This window comes from Accipiter gentilis, chromosome 15, assembly GCF_929443795.1.
Source record: "Accipiter gentilis chromosome 15, bAccGen1.1, whole genome shotgun sequence".
Lineage (NCBI taxonomy): Eukaryota > Metazoa > Chordata > Aves > Accipitriformes > Accipitridae > Astur > Astur gentilis.
In genome coordinates this window covers 22,352,658-22,380,394 of record NC_064894.1, presented here as the reverse complement: position 1 = coordinate 22,380,394, position 27,737 = coordinate 22,352,658, and the positions used below count along the sequence as shown (strand labels likewise).

At 38.5% G+C, this 27,737-nt stretch overlaps 1 protein-coding gene across 1 annotated transcript in view; it reads left to right on the top strand.

Annotated features, from left to right (window-relative positions):
* The first annotated feature begins 386 nt into the window (after positions 1-386).
* Positions 387-27,737, top strand: part of RFX6 (regulatory factor X6) — a 37,809-nt gene continuing 10,458 nt past the window's right edge. Inside the window, exons 1-12 of the mRNA XM_049817733.1 lie at positions 387-645; positions 929-1,085; positions 2,701-2,824; positions 4,369-4,430; positions 12,210-12,287; positions 15,404-15,431; positions 19,850-19,957; positions 22,349-22,426; positions 22,521-22,634; positions 24,706-24,755; positions 25,539-25,698; positions 27,186-27,330. Coding sequence (XP_049673690.1) covers positions 447-645; positions 929-1,085; positions 2,701-2,824; positions 4,369-4,430; positions 12,210-12,287; positions 15,404-15,431; positions 19,850-19,957; positions 22,349-22,426; positions 22,521-22,634; positions 24,706-24,755; positions 25,539-25,698; positions 27,186-27,330 — 1,303 coding nt within the window. The 5' untranslated portion in view covers positions 387-446. The remainder of the gene's footprint in view (positions 646-928; positions 1,086-2,700; positions 2,825-4,368; positions 4,431-12,209; positions 12,288-15,403; positions 15,432-19,849; positions 19,958-22,348; positions 22,427-22,520; positions 22,635-24,705; positions 24,756-25,538; positions 25,699-27,185; positions 27,331-27,737) is intronic.

Below are 27,737 nucleotides of genomic sequence, written 5' to 3'. Positions count from 1 at the left end.
GGCGGAGGGCGGGCGGCAGGGGCCGGCAGACCTCCCCGCTGCCGCCCGACGGCGACCTCCGGGACCCCATCGAAGGCGGAGCCCCCCTCCGCGGGCGCGGGGGAGCTGCCGTGAGGAGGGAGTGGCGCCCGCGGGCCCGGCCGCCTCAGCCCGCAGGGGAGCCATGCAGCCTCCCTGGAAGGCGCCGTAGGGCAACACCTGTCCCCCGCCGCCTCCCCCGCGTCGTCGCCTCTCCTCCCCTCACGCTGCCGGCGCTCGGCTGACACCGTCTCCCGCCGAGGCGCCACAGCCCCGCGCAAACGGCCGGCGCGGCCCATGCCCCAGCCGGCGCCCTCCGCTCCCTAAGGCCGCCGCTGCCGCCGCCGCCGCCGCCGCCGCGTCCGCCCCGTCCCGTCCCGTCGCCTGCCGCCGCCCATGGCGGGTCAGGGGAGGCGCCGGTGAGGAGCATGGCCAAGGGACCCGAGCAGGAGGACGCCTTCCTGCACCTCCCGGCCGCGCAGGAGGTGTCCGCCGCCGCGCAGGAGGATCGCTACGCGGGCTTGGTGGGGCGAGGCTTGCTGCCCTACGCCGCGGAGGGGCTGTGCGGCGCGGCGGGCGCCGAGAGGCGGCTCCCGGAGCCGGCGCTGCCCGCCGGCATCAAGGCAGGTAAGAGGCGGGGTGCCGGCAGCGTTCCCTTTTCAGCCCGCGGGCAGGGCAGGTGCGGCAGGCGCCCGAACCGTCGCTGCTGCGCGGGATCCGGCGGGGACGCGGGGTAAGGCGGCTGCGGGGCCTCGGCTCGGCCCGGCCCGTCCCCTCAGGCAGCGGCGGGCAGGGCGGCCGGTTAAACGGGCGCCTGCGGGGCCGCAGTCGCGTCGGGAGGAGGGCGGCGTGCTGCCGGACCGTAACGATGCCCTTGGGTATCTCTTCTTGTTCCCCCCCCGGCGCTCAGAAACACGCTTCACCAGCGAAGCCCTCTCCTCGGAAGAAGAGGATGCGGGTGCTGGCGACGGCGCACTAAAAGCCGCGGACCAGAGCACGTCTGCGAAGAAGAGCATCACGCAGATCATGAAGGACAAGAAGAAGCAGACGCAGCTCACCCTGCAATGGTAGGGCTCCGGCGCCGGCGGCGAGCCCCCGCTGCCCGCCCCCGCCCCGGGGCGGCCGCGCTGCGGGGCCGGCGGTGGCGGAGCCCCCCGGGCTCCGGGGCCTCGGGCCCGGCCCCTCGGGGGGGAGACCCCGGGTCCTCCGAGCCGGTGTGGCCGTCAGGCCCAAAGGGACGTTTCTTAAAAAGCTGAGCCGGCTAGGAGGGTTGCATCTCACGGTTCTTTTAGAAGTACCTGTCATCTGTGGGATGCTTGGTTAGTTGGGTTGGTTGGGGTTTTTTTTTTTTGCATAAGCCTCGACAAAAAACAAGGACATCCACCCCCAAATTTCTGATTTTTTAAATTGGCAGAGGTTTATCATCTAACAGAAGTCTCTGTCAGATTCTCACGGTACTTGGCTGTCGATGAAATATATCGAAAAAATGTAGAAATGAAACATTATTTAAGAATTACATTTGCGAATGGATGTTTTAGTTATCCTTTAAGGCTATGACTGTTAGATTTTCACTGCCTTACGATGTATTGTTTTACATTGTATTCTAGCATCCTTGGAAGCCCTAACTTTACTTCATTTTATCTGGGCAAAAAATTAACCAAATAAGAGGTCAAATTCTGCAGACATTAACTGATAAGTGCTTCTATTAAGGCACGCTTGAAATTAGGGAGGAGCACTGTTGCATTGAGTGGGAACTTAGTTACCGAATGCAGACTGAAAAATGAGAGTAATCCAAATTATCCAGTTTCTTAGTCTAGTTTACATCTGACTTCTGAGTGTAAATTGTAAGTATTTGAGGCTGGTGAGTCAGTGCAAAATTATTCAGTATGCAGCATTTACCACAAAGTATTTTCTTACAGATTTGTGTAATTTGAGAAATAAATTTATTGCACATCATCCCAGGAGTAGCAAATAAAGTAAACTGATAAAGAAAAGAAACAGGACAACAGTGAAATACCCAGCTGTTTGTAAGAGTTCAGTCCAAGTGAAGACAGCCAGTTTTTTACTTCAGTTTTTAAATTTTTACTTTAATGACCATCACTAGGCACTTGTATCCTGTAAACTGATTGGGAAGCTACATAAAAGTGTACCTACTTCAGAAAAAGACAGTTCTTTGCTTTTCAGTATGGTTTGGTCAATAAACAGCTTCAGGTCCAGTGTGGAAATAAAAAAGCAAAAGTAGGAAGAGATGAGACATTACCTCGGTGTTAAAGATACGGTGGGACAGAAGATGCAAGCTCAAGCCCCTGCTCTGTTCAAATGACAGACTTAAACCCAAGCCTTTCATAGTCTAGTTCGCGCTCTTATTTTCAAAGCAAGGCTGCCTCTTAGGTGATGACCATTTAATTATTTATATAAAGCAAAAAAAGGGCAAACATTGAAAAAGACAAGTTAAGAAAAGGGACCTGGCCCCAGGTTTTCCATATTCTGCAACTAACCTAAGCACCAAGTGTGCAGTCAGTCTCTAGTGTCTCTCTTGTTCAGGACAAACTCATCTGTGTGCTCTCGTGGAATTCTTCAGTAAAATTAAAAAAAGACAGCAGTACCAAAAACCAGAGGGAAAATAAAATTGGGAGGCATGGCATGTTGCTTCTGACTCTGGCAGTTTCTTTCTCTATACAGGCTGGAAGAAAACTACATTGTCTGTGAAGGAGTTTGTTTACCAAGATGCATCCTTTATGCACATTATTTAGACTTCTGCAGGAAAGAGAAGCTTGAACCTGCATGTGCTGCAACTTTTGGGAAGGTAAAAAATAAATGCCTTCATAATTTGTTAGATTAATTCTTTGACAGAATCACAATTTAGTACACCTGTGTCAAAATTCGACTCAAATTCACATGTTTTCTACTGCTCATGTACATGGAATCAATCTAACTACACTGTTCCATAGGAAGGGATTTTATGACAGCTTTAGGAGAATGAAACTGAAATTCCCTTTGATTTATTGTTATTTCACACAAAAAAGGCATTCTCTTCGAGAGCTTTTTTTTTCCCTCTTTGATGATGACATTAATAGGGTTATTTCCACGAAACCACATCTGACATGGAAGACACTTTTAATTATACTAAAGGCAGTGTAAAGTGAGATGTGACGCAAGAAGCAATACAAGAAGGGGAATAAAAATTAATAACACAGATTGCTCCTGAATGAAAAATTGTTGATTCATCCTCTTTTGTACTCTTCCCTACAATTAATCCTGAAATCATTTAATGAAAGGGAGATGTGAGCTCTCCACATTAAATCCTGAGTAGTTAGTGAAACAGGAAACCAAAAATGCTTCAAGGATCACCTTTTTTTAAACATCACTGATCTAGTCATTGTTCATACATAGCAAAATGCATTAATTTAATTAAATAATAATAATGGATTTAAAATCCAGTTCATAAAATCTTCACTTACTAATTTTTTTCTGTTGAATTGGACATACTGAGAAAGTATATGCCTAATTTTCATTACACAGTTTCAGTATAAATGAGGAAGACAATAACTTTCCATTTAAATATTGTTTTGACAGTGATCTGTCTATTAGATGTATTTATTAGACCTACCTCTATTACTGAATTACTTTTTTACTTAATAAACCTTTTGCTGTAAGCATCATTCTTTACAGGAAGAGTAGAATGTTTTTAGGGCATTAATCTCAATCTCAGGAGTCCAGTGACAGAATCTTCTGCTTGACTTGGATTAAATCACATAACATGAATTCTTTATGTGCAGCATAGAGATAACAGAAACTTTCATAGGGTTTCGGTGAGCATAAATAAGTTTAAGACTATACAGCACTTTGATAGTGGACGACACACAAGTACCTGTTAGGCAAATATTTGCTTGCTTTAACCTTCAGATCACACTTTTCAAATCAAAAATCAATTTGTTTTTAGTTGTTTGACTTTGAAAACTAGCTAGAGGGCAGATCTTTCCCTGGTTCTGTTTAGATCTCTGAAGCAAAAGATACAGTTGTAATTTAGGGACCTGAATGAAACAGGACCCTTGTGAAGAAAACTAGATTTTAAATTGTAGAAGTGAAAATGGAAAGGAAGAACAGGTGGGAAGGGTGGGAAGGAGTTTATGGGTGGGAAGACTGGAGATACACAGCAAGATGGACGGGGATGGAAGGACCCCTGCAGTGTAAAACATGCGTAATTGTTTATGTTGCAATGCAAGTGTCACAAATACTTATTCATGGACTACGTTATTAGACCATATATTTACACTATGATTTTTCTATGAACAGATTGCTAAGAAAGTATACCAGTGTTAGAAATTAATACAGTTACTTTCTCTTTAGACCATTCGCCAGAAATTCCCTCTCCTTACCACAAGGCGGCTTGGAACAAGGGGCCATTCAAAGTAAGGCACAATTACCTGTGTATCCACTTATAGAATACATTCTAGGAATGACATGTATTTCCATGTCTCCACAATATATACTAACTGTCAGGGAGGTTTATTCAGATGACAAGCTGCAAGTGATAACTTTTATGAAACTGATACAGAGTTTGAGTTTGAAAACATTACCACAGGCATAATTTCTAAAATTAAACTGATTGAGCTTGTAAAACTTGTCATTATATAGAGAGAGTCATGCATTTGTTGCAAATAAATGTCAAAATGTTATATATAAAAACATTATGTAATACATCTGTCTTTTTTACAGCTGCTCATCTTTCTATAAATAATGTGCAATTTAACTACAATTTTATTTGCCTTTTGCAAACCTAACAACTTTCATTGTGTTCTCTACATAACTATATGGATTAATTTAAAGACACTAGAAAAAAGCATTGTCTTAAATTGAGAAGAAGGTATACGTCTGCTCTTGTTGTGGGTAATTTCAAAGTACACAACCTGTAGTGCAGTCATTTCATGAATAATGTATCTGATTAATTTGTATATTTGAGCTGTGGAATATTAGGCTGTAGGATTAGATCACAGATAATTAAATATCACCTATGGTGAAATTTTTATTAGTTCTGGCTCTGGCATCATGCTTTTGGGCATGATAAAGTTAGTGTAAAACTGTGGTGAACAGTGGTAACAACATATTCCCTTACACCCACCCTCGCTCCTATGTCCTGATATCAAGACTGCTGAGGAAGGATTGATGAATTGTCCCCAGTCTGATTTTGTTTTTTAATAGCGGAATGCTACTTCTTAATGAAATTAAAAACTGTGTGTTGTATTGATGTAACGAATGTAGAGAAGTCAAAATAATGCTCTAGGGTATTGCTAGTGTTAAGCTATGAGTTAGGTAATTCTAGGAAACTTCTATCCCTGTTTGGGGAGTCACAAATACAAAAGTTTTCTGTATTGCTTGAAACCAAGACTGGCTCTGAGCTTTTCTGAGTGTTGTGCTTTAAACTGTTATTTCAGTGTTTATCTATATGTGGTTTAAAAAAAAAATTAAACCTAAATAGTGTGCCCATATCATTCAACATAAAACAGAACTAGTTAAATAGTTCTTTTAAACTCTCCTCAAACCTAATGGTTTTCAATCTCAAATCAAATTTAGACCAGATACTTATCTGTATATTTCTATTGATTTCAGAATATGTTTTCCTAAAAATAAGGTATTGCTATGAGGAGCAAATTAGGATAGATATTGTGTCCACCTTTCTCTGTGTATGCAGAAATTAAACATTTATCCTTAATGCCTATATTTTAGGTGATGCATGCCTTTAAGTACATGAGTAACCCTAGGATTTTTCTCCTGCTTAAAATTACAGATGTGTTTATGTACTTACTGAATAAGATTCATGAAACTATCCTTGACTTATAGAAGAAAGCACAAAGAGTTGATGGTTAACTGAAACAAAACTAAAACCCAGAAAATTAGCAAAGAAACATTTTGCTAATGACTAAGATAGAAAACCAGAATACTGGTAGTAATAGAAGAAACTCAAACATTCTGTTTGTTTGGGAAAACTCTTTATTTTGAACCTCTTAGCCTTGAAAAACAAAGCTACTCTTGTCTTTCAGTAATTTATAAGCAAAACTCAAAATAAAAGGAGACTGAAAAGGAAAAAAACCCTACAAGACTGTGGTTTTCCTAAGTGCTTTGCAGTATACTATGAATGTCTGAGATACATTGTTTACTTTTATAATTTTGGGGGGTTGTTTCATGTTATGTTGGTTTTCTTCCTGCCTTAGAAATGTAAGAAATAGACAGTTGATTACACCTTAGTTTTGCTGAAGAATGCATAGGAGATGTCATTTGTGAATTTCGGGTTTTGTTGCAGTATAAATGAAGGTGGAGAGGAATTTAAATTCCAAATTTTTACAAGGACGTTCTATTTCTTGAGTATGTCTCAAATATTTATTTTAAATAATCATTAGTAAGAATAAAATCCAAAGGAAATAAAGCCTGCATAGAATATTTTTCCTTTTTTAACACAGGACAGTTCTTGCATAGTTTCTGTCACAGTCTTACAAACTTGTAATCCATTGATTTTTGTCAGGAGAGAGTACACAATCTGCATTGTGTAGAGGAAAACTGGAACTGAAGTTCATTTCTCTTTTTGTAGATGACCTATAGATGCTGAATAGAGGGGGTTTGAGGGGAGTCACTATTAGAAAGGTTATTTATAGGGGAAAAGAGGGATTTCATGTGTTGTCTGTTGTAGTGAAGTTCAGCTATGGTTACAGGCATAAGCTGATGTAGACTTAGCTTTGCAGATGGGTGTTTGCTGCTGGTATTGTGTTTAAGATTTTAGGAGGACTGGCATTCACAATCTGTGCAGGAATAATTGACAACCTACTAATCCATCAATGCCTTGGTTAAGTCTTAGTCAGGTTCATAACCCAACGTATTTGGAGAACCACTTTCAAGTTAGAATGAATGAGATAATACAAGGGGAAAAGTCTCCCAAATGCTCATTGTATTTTTGTTCTGACATATCTAATGAATTGATAAACAAGGTCCAATAAGGATCCAAACTTTCAAAACATATCATGTGTCTGCATAATTTAAAGCACAGTAAGTCAACCTCTGTTAGGTGAAGGAGTATGTTTCAAATGTAGTTTTTGACATGGGAATTTAGCTATAAAATAACTCTGCGTTGGGACTTGTGCCACTATATTCCCCTTTTTTCTAAGACGTTTAACAGTATTAACACAGAGATACCTCATGCCCAACATTACTTCGGCAGATCCCATATCCCTACTGACCTTGGTGGTATTATGTGCCATATTTTCATATGGATTAACTGTTCTTGAACAATTTCCTCAAAGAGATGAGGCACCAGGAGGTTTTGTTTGAACATCTGGCATTTGTTTCTCCTTATTTTTTTTCATTGGAGTTTTCCTCAGAGACTTTTCCTCTGCAATTCTCATTTCCACTAAGATACATTTACATTGTTCTTGCTGTGCAAAAAAGGACCTCACAAAAGGCACAAGTGACAATATCTTCAGTTCAAAGACTGAATACAGCAGCAAGTACTTACAGAGAAATGACAGTATAAATAATGATCTTTGATTATCTATTTATCGATCTCTGATGTTGTGGACTGTATTCCCCTCAGAACCACAGGCTCACTGAGGAGCAAATTAATTTCTGTTTTCACCTGGTAGCAGTTAGTTACACAAGTGCGATTTGAAGAAGTATTTCCATTAAATTAATAAGCAAATTAAGGGGCTGTTCCTCAGTTTTTGTAAATGACTAGTCACCCTCTGTTTTTATGTCAGCATGGACTCTAAATGTTGTAAGCTGTTTCTATGTGGAACAAAGCTGGGATACTGGGACTGGTAAGAGACACTTCTTACTAGCAATTAAATCCTATTTTTTTAAGCATGGTAGTGTAGTGACATGTTTTATTTTTGTTGTTGCTATCATTATTTTGATATAATATTAGTAGGAGCAGTAATAGTAGTAACTGTTCCTAAGAGTGATGTTTCATATGGCAGTATTGCCTAGGAGCTCTCATCATTGTCCAGGGCTCTGCTGAGCCGTATGAAAGCATGGCTGTGAAAGCATGAAAGGAAAATGACAATTCCCCTCCAACGGAATCGTTCTTTTTTCACAAAGAAAAGCTAACTCCCCACCAGTAAAGTGCCTTAATGGACACTGCATGCATACACAGTAATGTGTCGATAGAGCCTGGCTGTGGTCAAAAGAAAGCAAAGAAAATCAGTTACCTTTTCCATCATCTTCAAGGTGACAGAAATTGTTTTTCTCCTGCACTGAAACAAGGCCAAGCTCTTCCTAGCATTCTCACAAGCATGAACTGGATTTGAGAAAGAACTCCTGCTCTAAGGTGTGGGATACAGGTGCTCTTTTAAGGTGTGAGATACACAAATATTAGTTCCTTCTCTGATTCCAAGCAGCATTTGTCATCTCCAGTTCCGGGCGAAGGAGAGACTTAAAAACAGATCTAATAAATCCTAGAACTTCAAGTCAGAGTCTCTCTGTGTTTACATCCAACAACCCATTTGTACAAAAGTGTCAATACTAAAACACTCATTTAAACATTTGACCAAGAAGGTACAACATATTGGACAAAATTTTGTTAACAAAGTTCATTCATCTCTCACGCCCATGCTAATCACTCCAGATTGCTTAATGTAGGGGAAATTTTCTATATTCCTGCTGAGTGCAAGAAGACCCAACACAATATATACTGCAAACTGCTCTCTTCTTAGATTAGTATTTCATAAGCAACAGTTGTCTGTGCAGCAGGTTCTGAGTCTGCCTTTTTGTATAGGTAATGTTGAACGTACTCTGGTCACTGCTAGAATTCAGTTATAACTTTCACAGTACATGTATTACCTGGAGCAGGTATTTGGGAATACTGCTCAATCCATAGACACAGAAGACTGTTTGAGCTCAAGTTACAATTTAATTTCTTTGTAGACTTTGATCAATGATGAATCTTAGCTTTTATCCATCATGTCTGAAAACTATTATCTTATTTATTAGGAGTGATTTAGTGGGTTAATAAAACTGATATGGCAGCTGGCCCCATGATAACAAGTTATTGCAAGTCCCTGAACAGCTTAAGCCTATCATTTCCTTATCAGCTATCATTTGTGTCAGTGTATGCTAAAATCAGGGCTACTAGTTGCATAGGAACATATGTTACAAGAAACCACTGAAATTAAAAGAGGAAAGCAGTTCAGCTGTTTTTTAAAAGGTTTGTTACACAAATTGAGAATAAGTTCCTTATGATAACTGGTTTCATTTTATTAATTATACAATAATCATATAAATAGTAAAATACTTATATGCTGTACTTTCACATAGACATATACATATAAAGAGACAGAAAGAAGGTACTTGAAGTTTTAGGTTAAAGATGTTATCAGTGTGTCTGGGATGGGTATACTACTCTCAACAGGGAGCCCAAAATAAGCTATTCAGCTAATGACTTTGGCTTGTGAGAGAATAAAAATCTTCATACCTTATTACTGTATGAAGTATGCCAGACAGAGCTTGAAAAGTACAGATTATAATTTTTTCATTGCTTCTGTGTCATGACTAGAAAGCTGTATTTTTTAGTACTAAAAATTCAACTACACAAATCACCGAAGGAAATCAGAATGGTAACTGCTATGCCTTTAATACACACAGAATAGGTACTGAAAATATCTATTCGCTACATAACAAAATGTCACAATGATAAGTTCTGATATCTTGGGGCATTCCAGAGCAGGAACAAGTATATTGCCTACCACTGGAAACCTGAGAATCCAAAACATACAACAGTTCCTGTTTCTAGCCCAAATATATTAATATTGACTTGGATGTTGAATAATTTAGATATTGAATATTATCTATGTAAAGAAGTAATGCTTTTCCTTGCCTCTGGCCCACTCCAACTTTAGCAGGAGGGAATTCCAAATTTGTGGTGAAAGTGTGAAGTTTTATTTTTAGAATTTAAAAAATGGCATGTGATTCAAACTGGGAGGTTTAGGGTGTTCGAATGAGACGTAGGCAACTGCTTGCTTACATGGCCAATGACAAAAGTGCAGATAACATTGTTAAAGAAGCAGTTACAGCTCTATTTTGTTTTTCATCCTGTTCAATGCACAACCTTTGCAATGTCAAGACTAAGTAAATGCTGTTATTTCAAAGAATCCATACATGTATATGTTCAATACCTCTTGTGTCACATCTAAAATTACTTCATTTTCATGAAAGAATAAAAAATGTCTATGCCTTTAGCATTTGTGTCAGAACTCTGTCAAACATTAGGAGTTTCCACAGCCAGGTCTCTGGCCCAAGTCTATCTGTTTAATACTCCTAAACCAAAAGTAGTAGTTGAAAAACATTAGGACTTGAACTCACAACATAGGTGACACAGTGCTGCATGTGAACCGGAGGACAACAGCCTAGCATTATGGCATTTAGTGAAAGGTCCCATTGGTCTCCTAAACCACCCTGAGGTGTCACTTTGCTTTGATCAGCCAACTCTGACTTTAATGGATAAAAAGGGAACTGTTAGGAACAGATGGTCCTATATCTGAGCTTCTGAGTTTTAACAGGCATTTAAAAATGGTCAGTTCACCACATCACCATCCCTCAGAAAAATACACCTAGGGGGCAAGAAAACTAACAATAAAGAAGTAGGGGAGAAACTTTTGGCCTTCCCTACAGGTCACCAGGTCCAAGTGCGATCTAATGGTATTATGTAGACTCATCAGCTTCAGGCGAACAGTAAAAGCCATGATGTTTAACAGCAGCCACTTTCTGTTATGTTTCTTGGCTGTAAAATCCCGAATGCACACAACAGACTGTCCAGAAACAGAATGACTATTTCAACTGAGATTTTCAAAGCTACCTGGGCTAAGCAAATCACCCTAATGAACATTTTCTTCAACATCATTTGTATCTAATGCCTTTAGTCAGCTTTGTCAATATAAAGCATTTGAGGGTTTTGTTCTTATCTGTCAATGTCCTATACAAGAGCAAACACTTAAGATTGTGATTTTTTTCAATGGGCATCACCAGGAACAGCAGAGATGAGCTGAAAAGTTTTGTTTATGTGTTCTATGAACTATTTGCTGGGGGGCTTGTGTCTTAAGAGTGCATGTCTTCAAGCTTTTGAGAAGTTTCAGTGAAGTTGGTCAATAAGTTGCAAAATGTTACCTCTGTGTTAAGTCTTGGTTTACATGCAATGTACTTGAACTACAAGTGTTAACTTTGAAGCAGTTCAGTTAAAACAGCTGCCATGGTGTTTTCAAGCTAATTTTAGTAAAAAACAAATGAACATGAGTATACTGTCCATAACATTCTTAGACAAATTTGGTTTAACACAATCAGGTTTTAAATCTATTGAGTGGAATTTATAAGACAGGGCCTATCACCTTTGACAGATGAACTCAAGCAAACTTTGCTATGACTGGTAAAGAAAGAGCTGCCCCCAGCTTGCTCTCCTGCCCTTCTCCTGAAGGTCACTTCTTTTGTAGCAAAATCAATGGAAAGCAGTAAGTATCTACTGCATAGCCAGTTTTCTTAGCACCAACATACCCTCTTTAGTGTCTTTGGTTGAGGTGTTGGGCTTAGCACTGCAGACAGAGCCTGAGCAACAGGCATGTGTTCCTTCTTCCAGGTCTATTTGGGAGCAGTAATCTCCAGGACAGCAGCAAGGGAGACAAATGTGGATGAGAACTGCTTACGCTGCTAAATAATTCAGAGTCAGTCAGCCTACCACCTGAGAGAAGAATGAATGAATGACATGTTAGTATTTTTAGTCATAGGAGGCTGAACACTAATTTATAGGGTACACTGGCAAGTTATTTTCAACTAAGAAGTCCTTTGTGGGACTTTCTAAATGTAACAGTGGTAAGCCTGATAAAATAAACTTGGTAGATCAAACCCAGCACCCTTTCAACAAATGAAGTAAAATGAGAGAGAATGCACATTAGGGAAAAGAGATATAACATGTTTCTAGGAGATTTGCTGTTCCAGCTACATTCTTGTAAGAAAGTGTTTTAAACTTAAAGGTCCTATCCTTGAATTTTGGATCAAATAATGACAATACTGTTTTCTATGAGACCAGATTTTGTTCCATGTCAGTGAAAGGTATTGGTAGACATTGTTAAGAGAAGTTTTCAGAAAGCATTGAAAACCAATTTGGCAGTTTGCTTTACTTGAGACGTCACTCATAAACACTCCTCTGTTTTTTCCCACAGGTATCACTATTATGGAATTGGCATTAAAGAAAGCAGTGCATACTACCACTCTGTGTATTCTGGAAAAGGCTTAACCAGGTACAATAACATAAATTCTGAGACTTAGTCAGTGAAGGTCTAACTTTAACCTTCCATTAGGAAGGTTTTTGTAGGACACTAATTTTTACTGATGCCAGAACTAGTAATGCTGAATATCTCAATGTCTGGCATTCCCAGATTCAAGTAGCAGCTTGCTCCCTGAAGACATTGATTTTGTTTTAAGAGGTTGATCTAGATCTTTTGCTAGTGTCTTCCAGTATGGCCCCACCACAGTCAGTGTAGAGCTGTATCAACTTATAACAGCAGAGGATTTGTTCAAGTTCGTGTGAGGTAGCAAAACACCATTTCCAGAACACTTGTCTCATTTTGTTTGCTTGTGTGTCACCCTCTGAGTTCTTTCCCCAGGACAGCTTCCCATTATGAAACGTCTGGAGAATGGTGTGAAGCTGGCACCTGTGGGCAGGAGGGAGGGGTCAGTGTAGATTAATATTTACAGGTCCTTTGACTGGCTAATATCAGTTTAAACCTAACCCAGGAAGCTCTAATTATATTTATTTAAGGGACAGCTAGCAGGATCAATACGTTACGATAGCTGCCTGTTGGTTTGCCAAAGATTAATAGTTCGTAAAACAAATGTGTCCGTTCACATATGGCTTGAATGACGGCTTTCATTGTCTATGGCAGTATACCTGTATAAATGGGGACTCTGAGAAAGGAAAGGAATAAATGAGTTTATAATCACATATATGAAATTCAGCCGCTGGTAGATTTAGGTTATTTCCAAAGAGACTATTTCCAAACAATAGTACAAGTGTAAAAATTGAGGGTAATGTTGCCAATGATGCTTAAAAGGACGGATCTCTCCACTGCAGGACTTAAGGTATTATAGACTGGAATATGCTATTTCCTTATCCAGTATTTATCCAGAGCTGCAGAGGTGTTACTGGTACACAGACAGATGAGGTTCCTCATAATACAGAATTATCTTGAACAAATTGCTCATTTAATTAACTAAAAGACAGTTATTTTCATTTAAGGGAATATAATCACTCTTAGTCGTCAGCTTTATGTCAGTCAGTGCCCTTTTCATGTAAAGCTCTGTCCTTCCACAATCTAGCAGCAATGAATGCAAAGAAAGTGGAGGTTCTGCAAAATTCCCCATGTCTGGGTTTCTGACTGCATACACTCACATAAAGATGGCATAGATGCTCTCTGAGATTTTCAGGAGAGCTCACTAGATTCACTGGATTCTCTAGAGTCACTGGTTAGGAACCTTTTCTTTGTGTTAGGACTGGTGGTCTCATGTATGAGGTGTTGAATTTTCAGGGTCCAGGAGTCAAATTGCCTTCCTAGCTGATTTATAGCAGTTCAAATGCTCATTTTGCACAGTCTGGGCCATCATTGCAGTTGGATTTGTCTGTGTAAAGAGAATGACACAGTAGCCTGAGGTTAAGAACAAGCTTCTGGGTAAGGAAAGAGTCAGGCATTGTAGGGATTCAAAATTGAGAGTTGAATCTCCCAGTTGCTTGCTGCTGCATATAATGATCCATCATAAAATCTGTCCTTCGTCTGATATCTGTTCCGGTAGTGAGCTATAAAAATAGTTCCTGGCTCAAGCTTGGGGGAGAAATAGGCAGGGAAAATATACGGGTTGATAATGGTATCAGATCACACCATGCCCATGCACAAATGTAGGCATATGGAAGCCTTTACCAGCAGGCTTGCATGTTAGATGGCAGCTTGTCAAAAGATTAGAAGGGGCAATGGGCCTCAGTTTAGTTGCCTAAATATAGGCCTCTACTGCCATTTCAAACTTAATTGGCATTCATGTATTAATATTTAGGTAATTGAGCTGAGTACAGTAGTCCTTAAATGCAGGGTTGCAGATGCCTGAATCCTTAAATTGCACTGTAAATTTGACCTCCTGGTTCCTTTAAGTATCAAGCCTCGCACTGTGAAAGGAGCATACCTAAGACCAGAAATCATTAGCATCCACAGCACTGTGTGAAGGGTAGCTTTAGCTAGCAATTAAGGCTCTGGAGGAGAAATGCTAGCAGATGCTGCCTTGTGTTTTTGCTGTACATTCTGTGTGCATTGTGCTGCACATGTGGAAATCCAGTCTGTAACAAATACATCCAGCTATGAAGCTAATTAACTCCAGGTTGTAATCAACTGAGTGATGCCTTCTTTCATACTCATCTATCAACAACCAAGGGAACTCTGTAGGTAATATACACTGGATCATCACGTGATGGGAGCTGTCAGGCACTTGGCCTGGGCAGGAGGAATTCTACAACCGCGCAGCCTCTGTTTTTCTGCCCTGCCAGCAGAGCATCTCAACAGCATGAAATCACAATATTGCCGCTATTAATTATAAGACCTCATGTTGCCCACAGTATCTTATCAGTTGGCAGCTAGCAGAACAGGAAATAACAATAATCAAACACATTTATCATTATACTGATCCATTAGAATCTCTATCATTACACATCCTCTACTTTAGTAGTTATAATTTAAATGTGCTTTCTAATTTCTGCACTGAAGAGTTGCCTGATAGTCCAGTGACTTCACTGGGAATCTCTCAACTGGAATCTTAATAGGACATGTGCTATACTGCAACACATTTTTGCCAGTTAATGAATCTTTGACCTCAGAAACGCATTTCATCTGCATTAAAATAATACTGTGGTGAAAAAGAATGGAAAATCACAATGATTTCTTCATTTTCCTGAGAAGTGTACATTCTAGATATATTTTTTCTACTCTGAATTTAATCATCTATATTGAAAACTTTAAGTATTTTGTCATAAAGACCTTATGGACTTGCAGCTGTGTTGGCCTTTTGCTATTTGTGAAGTTGCAAAGATCCAGAGAAAAATCTGAAAATGAGTTTTATACTCTACTGTTTTGTCAATGATCTGAATCTTCATGTTTCAGAAGACATCAGTAGGTTTCCTTATATCCTCAGGCACTTGCAAACCAAGGGAAGAAGTTAAGAAAAAAGCATGTTTTTTTATTTTAATTACATTTGGAAAAGTGTGATCATTTTTCTAATTTATCTATTTTGTATATCTATTTTATATGTGTGTTTATATATACAAACTCTAAAAATATTCTGCTTATGAAAAAATAATCAAATGTGTTTATTTTCAAAGGTTCTCTGGAAGCAAGTTAAAGAATGAGGTAAGTGCTATAGTCTGCTTCCTTTCACTTCTGATATAATCCAAATAATATGTGACCTGTGGTTTTCTTCACATTCATTTCTTTGAAAATTACAGCAATATTTTTCATTAAAACCTGCATAACCTTTTTTTATGAAGCTGAGTATTTGCTCCTCTAAATATTCAAAGAAAAATAAGATTGGAAGGCACCTTCTGGGGTTCCTGTTCCAATCCAGTTCCCATAACTGCAGAGGTTCATAATAGATCCTCTTAAGCAAAGGATCAAGCTCTAGCTTAATTTTTTACATCCATTACTTTTGCAGGAGGGCTTTTTCAGAATCTCATTTGTCTGGCTGGAAGCCAAAAGATTTTTTTTTAATAAACTGAATTTTATACCTCCTGGTCAGGATTGTCTTTCTCTATTTTTTGCTCTTCGTGACATTTTCCTGTGATACGTCTTTTTGCTGCTTTTACTTGCTAGATGGAACAAGCAGCAGCTTTTAGTCACTTCTGATCAGCCTTATAGCCTTTCACTGTACTTGTTCCTATTTGAATATCTTTATAGAAAAAAAATCATACAGTCTTCTAAATGGCATGTCTCCAGTTTCTATTGGAAATATCCTTTCTGATGAACTCTAGAACTGCATTTGCTTTTTTGTTCTTTTTGTTTGTGTTTTTTTTCCACAAGTAGCCTACATTTTCACTACTGCATCCTATGGTATAGTCACTGTCATTCTGGTCATATTATACAAGAAATACCCTGGTCATATTATACTAGAAAATTAGGGATTATTGTACCCTAAGGGTTAAGGATTGCTCCCAGGATTGTTCTTTGACACTAAGTTCAACTGGCATGGAATAGCCTGCATTCATATTATTAAAGTCCTGAACCTACACAACAACATAGGCACATCTCAGCCACATTGCCACGGAGAAGAGTCCCTAGGATGCAGTAACTTGAAGCATGACTAGGAATTGTTTGGGAGACTAACTGGCATGGGCCAAAAGAATGCCAGGGGTCATTTTGAATAATACTGTTCCAGTATTGCCTGGGAATGTTTTCTGACACCGTTTAATTTACTAGACTAAATATACCCTCTGTGACCAACTGATACACAGCAAGTCTTTCTCCTTTTTCATTTCCAGATAAGCAACTCCTAGCTGATAGCAGGAATTCTTATTGGTCCCTGAGAGTGTAGCTTTGCTCTATTGATTTTCATCCCCTTTATTGCCATTATCTCAAAGCCATCCAGGTCTTTCTACATGACCTCTTGGTCTTCCTCTTTATTGATGATTTCATTAGTTCATGTCAGCCAATTTAATCTATGAAATGTTCAATGAGATCAGCCCCAAGTCTGATCTTTGAGAATCTTCACATCAATCCCTTTTCAACCCAGTAGTTTCTCTGTCAACAGAATTTCTTAGCATTTCAGCTGAAGTCAGTTTCTTAAACATTTTACATTCTTGTACTAATCCCCATTCTCACCAGCATAACTGATCATTTCCCATGGTGACACCGCATCAAGTATTTTAGTGAGGTTCAGATAGATTAGATCTGTTGCATTTTCCCTGTTCAGATAATCAGCTATCTTGTAAAAAAAGACAGTGCTATGCCATGGGATATCCCCAACATACTCAACAATTCATGAGCACTACTACAGCATTCATTCTTCCAGAATTTGGGGATGGAAAATGTCTGGTTCCCTTGGCATAAATGAATGCACATTTACTTCCATCTCTGATGTGGCATTCCCAGTCTGTTTGGGAATTGACAGTTCCATAAACCTGTCTTGTTTCTGCCCCAAAGTTCAATACTTCATCCTCCCAGAAAAAGAATTACAGAGAAGTCGGTAGAAATAAGTGAGAAAGGGCACATCAGTATGAGTTTTTGATTGTCTAGCTCTGTGTTGTCTGAAATTATTTAGGCAGGTCTTAAAAGAAAAAAAGTCTTTCGTGGTCAAAACTGAGTTTTAACAATCTCAGCATACTGAAAATTTGGCATCATACTTTCCGTTAAAGTGAACAGGTGATATATCCTTATTCATTTGCTTGAAAGTACATGCAATTAGGTATTACAGAAAGATTTACAATGATTGCATAAGGTGTAATTCTCAGTATGAACATAAAGACATTGAAAAGATGTTAAAGCACTGATTGTCTAAATATACTGAGTAAATGGCATTTGAATGAACACTTATTGAGTGCCAGGGACACTGTTTACTTCTGGTATGTTTTATCACATTTTCTAGTATTCTTTCTGTAGGGGGAGATATCAGCAAATTCTTTTATCTAAACCAGTTAGTGCACCATTAGAGTCTGCATGGTTAATTAGGCAGATAATATTACTGTCATTATCTTAATGTTAAATGGCCATTAGAAACAGATGGCATTAAATTGAAAGGGCAAGTGGCAGTGGGTTAAAATATTAAGCCTAGAACTGAGGCACAGTAATATAAATCCATTAGCAAGGTAAAAAACATTGCAGATTATCATCTCTTAAACCTCCCACCACATCACTGCCTTCTTATAAATGAACTAATCCCTTTTAATCAGAGCTTTTAATATATTTAATGGGTAATTGCATAATAAAATCATTAAGATTACTCCCATTATTAAAAAAAACAAACCTCCTGATACTGATAGGCAGTTGTAACATCGCAAAAGTATTGACACAGAAGAAGTACTAATGTTTCTAAATTTCTACAATTTCTTTGACTTAGAGCTTTATGTGTATTTGGATAGTAGATAGCACAGGCAAAGTGTGTTTACATAATGTATGCTTTTGTTCATTGCTGTCTGTTTTGGCAGACATATCACCCTATAAAAGTAGCGATATAGAAATGGTGAATAAGTCAGTTACAGCTATAGTTTTCTGAATTCAGTATTTGATAGAATTTCACTTGAAACTGGCCTCCAATTCATGAGTCAGGAAACTACACCCCTTTGCACACTTTTACACTGTATGTTACATTTTTTACCTACTATTCCTGCTTCAGTGAAATCTGACTGTATGCAAAGGGGTAGGAAGAGAGCACTTCAAGTACTGTTCAAATGCCTCGTGCCAGGTCATAAATTCCATCCATTAGTACAAAGGGAATCTGCGCAGAAGTATTCTGCAGGAATATGCAGAAGGCCTGCTCAAGGCTCTGTACACTGCCTTGACATAAAGACTGGGTGGGCTAAAATTTAACAAAGGGTTTCAGCCAAATAGTCTTCTTTAGGTTTGAATGCAATCCTATGAGAATAAGTACAATTCGGTCAGTAAGTACAGAATCATAATACAGATTTTATTGCTTCTCTTGAGGGTGAAGGTTTCATCTTAATTATATCATTTGAGAGCTTAATAAGCTTAATGTAGTATGCATTATAAATATAAGCATAGTAACCCTATCACTAGAGAATGTTACTGCTCAGCTTTACTGAGAAGTAGACTAATTCAGATTTTGTGAGAGTATTAGGTTAAGAGTCAAGGGTTGATTTACCAAATATTGCTTCATGGTCAGTATCCACACATACAAGGCTGCTTGTTGTTTCATCCTTCAATCCCATCTCTCCAAAGGCTAGCATCTAATAGTTATTCAAGATCTTTTCTCAGTCTGTAACTAGTACAAGATGCATCTACGATATTTCAGATATTTAAGCTAAACAGGCTTAGGAGGTGAACTCCAAGAACTGAAAGAATCTCTCAGTTCAGCAGAATTTAGCATAATTCAGGAGGAATTTATCTTGTCTCCGGGTCAGCATTGACCATGCCTCAACAAAGTAACTGAAGAACACTAAATGGCTGGGAATATCATTCTTACTGAAATATGAAACTGGTGCTTCATGTCAAGTCTGCCACGATCACAGAGAGCAATAAAATAAATACTTAGTTCAGAAGTGTCCGTAGACCCTACATACCATGACATCCATAACACCATAAAATGTTCTCAAACTTTATGATAAACTAAAATAATGTTTACCATAGTAAAACAGCAGAAATCACTACTGCCATACTATCAGAGCAGGAAGTTTGCAGGGGAGAACAATATCTCCAGTACTTTACATCCTTGCACTAGAAAGATATATATTAAATAAAACTTAAGTCTCCCTGACGATGTCATAGTCCTTACTGTAGAGGAAAGTAGTATTCTACTTTAGTTTTTAAACATAGATTAAATCCAAGCTTGTAGGATTCCATGAATTAATGTGGCTCAAAGGCTGCATCACTCTAAAAACTGTATTTGGTGGAGTTTAGATCTAGGCACATATTTAATTACCTTCCTGAGCTGGAATCCAGATCTGGATAAGCATCAATATTTTTGAAGGATTATCTGAATGTAAATATTCTAGAACATTGGGAGACTCATGAGATAATATACAAGTTTAGCATGAATTATTGGTTTCAGTTAAATCTATATTAGCTATTTCAATGTTCCTGTTTTTTCTCTTCCATTTCAGGGTGGTTTCACTCGTAAATATTCTCTGAGTTCCAAAACTGGAACTCTCCTCCCAGAGTTTCCAAGTGCTCAACACCTTCTGCTTCAAGGGTGCATTTCTAAAGACAAGGTAAAATGTGAGCTACTTCTCTTCTGACTTACAGATCAAAAATTGCCCCAGAATGTTTCTTCATGTCTTAGCCTTTGAGGTATTGACATGAAAGGGCCAGAAATGTCCATAATCAAACAGAGGTGACTGATTTATAGAGGGGGCAAACCTTTACTAACACCGATTAACCGGCTGTCCACTGGAAAGGTGGTTGAATTATTTACCTATTAACTGACCTAGTATTTTACAAACTGATGGTATGTAAGACGGGGAGAGCAAACCAAACAAATAACTGAGAGTTGTATTCATTCCAAATGCCTTTGGATTTAAGGTAAATGTTGTTCTGATTAGATCAGAACAAATAATTCACAACAAATAATTATATGAACTTTACTCTCATTAATTTTTTGAAAAGAGACTATGAAAATCTGAGCATATATTCTCTTTTTAAATTAGTAAAATTGTATTCTTCAAATCAATACTAAGTATTACTCGTCCTAAGGGTAACTGTTCAGTTAGAAGTATTGCTGACGTGTTTTATGTCTTTGACTCCTTACCTCTGTGTTACGACTGTGTTGTTTCTGGTCACATTACAGGCTGCTACATCCCTGAACTGTGCTAGAAACCTTTTGATACACGTTATGAACTCTCTAATTTAGCCGCTAATACAGGTCATGATGGTGGCTGTCTTGAGATATTTTGCTTTAAAGCTTTTTGTTTTATGAGCCCTTTCTCTTAAGTTTGTTCTCTGAAAGTAGTGAAGCCTAGGATTCCTGTTGTGAGGAGCTAAACAAAAGGAGCCATCTGTAGTACAGAGGTCTTAGCTGGAAATCTTACCATTCCTAAAGAAAACCCAAGAACTGGTGTACTCAGCAGTGTGCATCTCCTGCTACTATAGTCTCCATCAGTGAATTGACATCTCTCATATATACAGCATTCTCATAACATTTAAATCTGAAGAGCATTTGAGGTTCCTTGCAGACCCAACACAGCAGTATAAGCAAAACTGGATTTTACCACTCCAACAATGAAGAAAAAGATGCGTTTTCTCTTCATTTTGGGGTCAGCAGCATGTAATTGCTCTGATGTTGGAACCAGATGATGGAAGGGCCCACCAGGTCTTTGCGAGTGACTCTGTCTGGGGACAGACTCATGATGTTATGAGGAGACTGTGGGAAGAGAGGTGAATTTCTGTGTATCTCTTGCTTGCTCTTTCCTGCTGCTCTTTACTCATTCCTTGTTCTCTTATTTCCTGTTTTCTTTCCTTACTGTCTTTCCCTTCCTTCAGTTTATCTGACTAAGGGTTATTGAACCGAAGATATCTATGTACTCTGTTCAAGAGAGCCCGTACATGAAGTCTGACTGCTGCATTAAACTCCTAAGAAATTGCATGTAGCTTAAGTCTCTGGAGAGTCCATAAATGTAGCAGTCTGCATTAAAATAGATTGATAATTTCTGCATTTTATGTTTCTGAAGAGAACTTACCCAAACTTTAAACTTCCATCAACCCTTTCCAAAAAAAAATCTTTAAAATGTTCTTGAATCTCACACTTTGCCATTGTTTTTCAAAGATATGTAGTTATAAAAGCAGCCCTGAAAGTAGGCAAGGTCCATTTTCAAATAAATCTGTATGCTAAACGTATTGAAATAAGGTCGTACTAGGTTCATTCAAAACGTATATTAGTTTGCCAGAGAAGTTCATAAGCTGTGACAAACTTTCTGTGATTCTGGTCTATAAGACTGGTTTTGCTAGCATTTTTCTTTCCTTAAAATTTCTTTTTTTACAAATTTCTTGTTTTATAATTTGCTACAAATTTTAAGATTTACTACCATTTTTTACAAAATCTTGTAACACCTCTGCACAGTTATTAAAATCAGGGAACACTCCAGTCATATAAATTAGCCTGATGAGATGAAAGGGAGTTCTGCTTTTTAAAGTTCAGTTCGTGTAAGGCAGTGATTAAACTTTGACCAAATGACTGGCAGCTATTTTCTCATTTGTCCAACTAGATGATGTTTCAGAACACTCATAGACGCCTATAGTAGCCTAATGATTAACTTGCACTACCCTTTGGGATTAATCTTAGCTTCAGAAAGGTGAATTTACTTTACCATCTGAGTGGCTAATCTAGCTATTGCTTTACTTTGATATTCACATTTTCATTTGTATACAGATTCAGATGCTACATTTCTGACAACAGCATTGAGACTTAAAGATGTCAATCAAAACTATAGATGAGTGACCTCTTCATCACTTCTGGATATACAGACTGCCTATTTGTAACTGTGCATTGTAATACAGTTTATATTCTACATTTAACTACTAGCTGCAGAAAGCAGAAACCTAGATCACTATAGTAGTAGAGGAGAGAGCTAAGAAACTCTGTTTAATCTTTCTTTCTTCCAAAATAGGTAGATACTCTTATCATGATGTACAAAACACACTGTCAGTGTGTCCTTGACAATGCAATTAATGGGAACTTTGAAGAGGTAAGGTGGTTTCAACACACATTCTTGGTATATATTTCACAGGGAGCCAAGAAAGCATTATTTAAGTGCATGAATCTGATTCCTACTCCTTTAGATTCAGCATTTCTTATTGCATTTTTGGCAAGGAATGCCTGACCATCTTCTTCCCCTGCTTGAAAATCCCATCATCGTTGACATCTTCTGTGTTTGTGACTCAATACTGTATAAGGTAAGCTAAGCATTTAGCTATACGGATAATCTCAACCACATTACAGCTTTTACTTTTGTAAAAACAGCATTGAAGTTAGAGTAACAGGATGCCATGACTGCTTTCTGCCTCTTACTTGTGTAAATCAGCAAGGATTCCATTGAAATCAAGAACATAAAGCTGGCATATGTAAGAGCTGAACTCCAGTCTCAGCTCTGCTGCACTCTTGATGTGTGACTACAGGCAGCACATTAATAGTGAAATCCTGACCTACTTGCTTGAATGTAGCTGGAAGAAACGCTTGTGTGCTTCACTGACAAGGCTAAATTAAACCTGGATGAAAACTGAAGCCTTGTTTTTACTTAAAATATCATTGCCATTTCTACCAGCAAGGAGAGTCTGTGGCAGAGCAGTGAGGTGATTCCACATGTGAATCTGCTACTCACAGGTTATGTCAGGCCATGGTTTCATGTTACAAAGCTGGAACAATACTGGGTTAAGATATTCCTGCCTCTCCTGCCTGCTACACTCCATTTCTGTTGCTATGCTGTTAGATGTACCAGCAAAACTGCTGTACTCTGAACTGGTTTGGGTTTAAAAAAAAGTCTGAGGAACATTTGTTTTGTTTTGCAGTTTATGTGCCATATGAGTTCTTTGATCTAGTTCACAGCTTGATCACACAAATAGTTGAAACTAAGTGAAACTAAGGAGTATTTCAAGGTCAGGATTAAGTGATAGAGCACGGGGGGCGGGGGGGGGGGGGGGGGGGGGAGAAAGTAATGCCACCAAAGTTTCCTGAGTTTTTAATTTGGAAAATCAGATGAGATCATTAATTAATAGCTGCAAAGTACTTTAAGTTCCTCTGATAGGACATGCCATATAAATAGAAAAGGATTGTCATCCTCTCTCTAACACATTTCACAGCTACATATTGATGGGAAGAAATAACTATTGGCATAACAGTAAACACCAAGCAGTCAAAACAAGAATAGACTTGGGGCTGTTTAGCAGTGCCTTATTGTCATCTGTTTGTCATTCTTTACTGTACAAAAATATGGGGAAAAATCCAGAAAAGAGGAAAATACATATTTCTTAGAAGCATATCAAGCTATAAAGTAAGAAGAGGTGTCTTAGTTAGCAGAGTGAAGTAAAGTGATTAGCATCAAATAGCATAATTACTACTCTGGAGATAAGTCATTAAGCCTCATTTACTTGTAGAGGTTATATTGTACCTTGAGTTTATGAGTTTTTTCCTGCTCTAAACATGCTGTCCCAATAGGCCCAATATTAGCTTTATTTGTAATAAATATGTAACAGAAGAAGAAATACTACAGGAGCACTAAATTATAAATTGAATAAGACAGAATTTCTCAAAAGTTCATAAATTTACTATTGTGCCTCTTCTTTGTCTCTCATTATTTCTCACTTGGAATCAAGGTAGATATTCTTGACAGCACAGCTGCCAGAAAGAAGGAGGAATTTTATTGTGTTGTTATCAAACCATTTACATTAGTAGTGGAAACAGATTTTGGGGATATAGGCTAACAACTTTGCCCTCCTTAAAAGCATTCCCCAGGAGGCATGCCAGATGGCACGGTTTTTTTGCCAAAACAGTTCCACACCACACTTAGCTATAGGGATTTCTCCTAACCTCTGAACACCTTCAGTGCCACATCCAGTGTGGCAGAAAGAAGAGTCAAGTGGCTAATAGCACTCAAAGACTTGGGAGATGTTTGAGTATCTGCTATACTGAGACTCACAGTGATGCTAGAAAAGACAAAGTGTTTATGCATCTCACTTCTACTGATTTCCCTACTGTAAGACATGAATGATAGCACATTCTTGTTTTACTGGCATGCTGGCATACATTAAGAATGGGAGCTATCTAGGTATATAAATATCTCATATGTTCCTATCTAATAGTGATAGGAGAAATCTAAGTATATAAATATCTGGACAATAGGTTGAATGGCTTTACTCTGTATAAATTTCCTGTCCTTATCAATCACTTTGCAATCTAAGTGAACAAGACAGACATGAATGAATAAATGGCCAGTGGAAGCTCAATATCATTTTCTGTTACTTTTTAAAGGTCCTTACAGATGTACTCATCCCTGCAACAATGCAAGAAATGCCAGAAAGGTAGGTATTTGACAATAATAATGCTACATTCTGTTTGTTAGGCATATTCCAGGTAAATAGTAGAAATTCTATATCCTAGAGAAATTTTCTCACAATATTTATGCTCATATTTAGAACAGTAGAGTATGTATGGCAAAATGCTGTCAGCTCTGAGGATGGCTATAGAACAGCCTTAAAATACTACACAGTATTTTAATGTTCCATTTTACTGGCTTGCTGGGTATTTTGAGATAGGTTTCTTCTACACTAAAGCCTAGAAAATCAAAAAGGAAACAAATGTACTTGTGTTGTTTAAGGAAAAATAATTGTTACCTTTTTTTCAGAATACTTTTGAGGTTTGTATCATGCATCGCCATAATATCTAAGCATTTTTTCAAGAAGACATTAATAAGAGGATTACCGTAAATTGTCTCTGAATCTTTTTAGCTTTCCTTTCCCTTGAAGGGCATCTTGTTTGGGGTTTTATGTCTGACTAAGGCCTTTAGCTTCAGGTATCTCTAATGGTTCTTGGATTTCTTATGGTTTATTCTTAAAGCTAGTGTTTTTCAACCTATTTTAATTGGCAGATGGCTTACAGCTTTTCTCAGAGGAGGTACAGACCAATATATAGTCAATTTTAGCACTTTGATGATTGGTCATTTCCTGTTTCTTTATGGTGACACCTGAGGAGTAATTCACAGATATGTCCAGGAGTCTGTTAATCATAGATTGAAACCCAATTATTTAAACTAATGCAAGACATTTTTTATTGATGCTTCTCTAAACCACATTATTTTCCTATAGTTTACTGGCAGATATAAGAAATTTTGCAAAAAACTGGGAACAGTGGGTTGTTTCCTCTTTGGAAAATCTACCAGAAAACCTGACGGAAAAGAAACTGCCTATTGCACGAAGATTTATTTCCTCCCTGAAACGACAGACATCATTCCTACACCTAGCACAGGTAAACAGAATAACACTATACATCAAAAAAACCTGTCAATTACGTTCAGTGCACCTTGCTGGCTATGAAATATAATGAATTATTTTTTTAAGGTTCAACATTAGCCATGGAAGACTTACATCTTGTACTTTTAACCATCAAAAAGGAAGCAGCCATAAATAGATCTGACCAAAACTTCAAACTTTTGTAGTAGAAAAGAGAGAAAAGGCAATGGTTATAATGAACTACTATCATGGGAACTTTTGGCAATCACGTGATGAAGCGAAATATATGGGTATTTGGTTTAGTTCCAAATTGGAAAATAACAGATAATCCTTCTTGCCTAGCAAAGGTTCACTGTCTTGTCCATTATGTCCTTTAGTAAGCTTATTTCTTTTTGAGTTTTGACTGAAAGGAGAGCATATGAGTGACAGGTAGCTGAGGCCTCCAAGCCTGTGTTAGCAGGATACAGGTATCTGCAATTAGGAGGCACCCCCATGTGATAGTTTGGTAGATTATACAAAAGGACACAATGCCTTTCAGATAACTTAAGTGCTAACAGCTTGGGTTTTGAGGTCATAGTCCTCATGATTAACTGTAGATGCACCATATAGCCATCTTGACTTAGTTTTCTCTTTCACAAATATTAAGACAAAAGTAGCACATGGGTGACATTTTGAAGATTATCTGATAGGAAGGCACATTAGAAGAGCATTAGAAGTCTAATGAAAGGGAAACATTATCTCACCTGATCTATGGAAAGCCCAGCCATGATAAGAAAATTAAACAAAATATGATTCTTCTCTGAGGAGTTACTCAGATGATCCCCAGGTGTGGATCTGTGCTGGTTTTGGCTGGGATAGAGTTAGTTTTCTTCATAGTAGCTAGTATGGGGCTATGTTTTGCATTTGTGCTGAAAACAGTGTTGATAATACGGGGATGTTTTAGTTATTGCTGAGCAGTGCTTACACAGAGTCAAGGCCTTTTCTGCTTCTTACACTACCCTGCCAGCAAGTAGGTTGGATGTGCATAAAAAGTTGGTGGGGGACACAGTTCGGACAGCTGACCCCAACTGACTAAAGGGATATTCCATACCATATGACTGACTAAAGGGATTTTCCATACTATATGACATCATGCTCAGCAATAAAACTAGGGTGAAGGTTGGCAGGGGGGCTGCTGCTTGGGGACTGGCTGGGCATCAGTTGTTGGTGATGAGCAGTTGTTCTCATTTACATAATTTGTCTTTCTTGGGTTGTATTTTTCTCTCTGTTATTTTTTTCCCTTTTCCTTATTATTATCATCATCATCATCATAATTTCTCTTTTTTAATTATTAAACTGTTTTTATCTCAACCCATGAGTTTTCTTACTTTTAATTTCCAGTTCTCTCCCCCATGCCACAGGGTGGGGGGGTGCAGGAGTGAATGAACAGCTGTGTGGTGCTCAGTTGCCAGCTGGGGATAAACCACATCAGGGTTCAGCGTTTTACCTTGCCTTCTCTTACAGATTGCTCGGCCAGCCCTTTTTGATCAGCATGTGGTAAATTCCATGGTGTCAGATATTGAAAAAGTTGATTTGAATAGTATTGGCTCTCAGGCACTCCTTGCAGTCTCAGGGAGCACAGACTCTGATGGGGAGGTCTACAGTGAATGTAAGTCCATGGTGATATATTTGTATCCTTAAAAGTAATTCACTCATTCCATGCCACACTAGTCTACTTGGAGATGGACTGAGAAAAGGCACACGTAGGCACTGCATTCTCTAGCCTAGCTCAATGTTAATTTCAGTAGCTTAAGAAAACCAGTTGTTTGCCTTAGCATGTCCTACAAGGACAGAAGCTTGTGCTGGGAAGTCATCCCAGCTAGATGACTTTAAATGGTTGCTGAAAAAATCATTTACATGTCAGTTGCTAAGTGTAATAAAATCTCTTTTGAAGTTTTGTCCTAATTATATGGGGATATTAGCACAGATCAACTCTTGAAAGATGTCTCAAAAATTCTGTATCATTATGGCTTAATTTAAAGGCTATTTGAGCTAGTTTACTTTTTTTTTGGTATG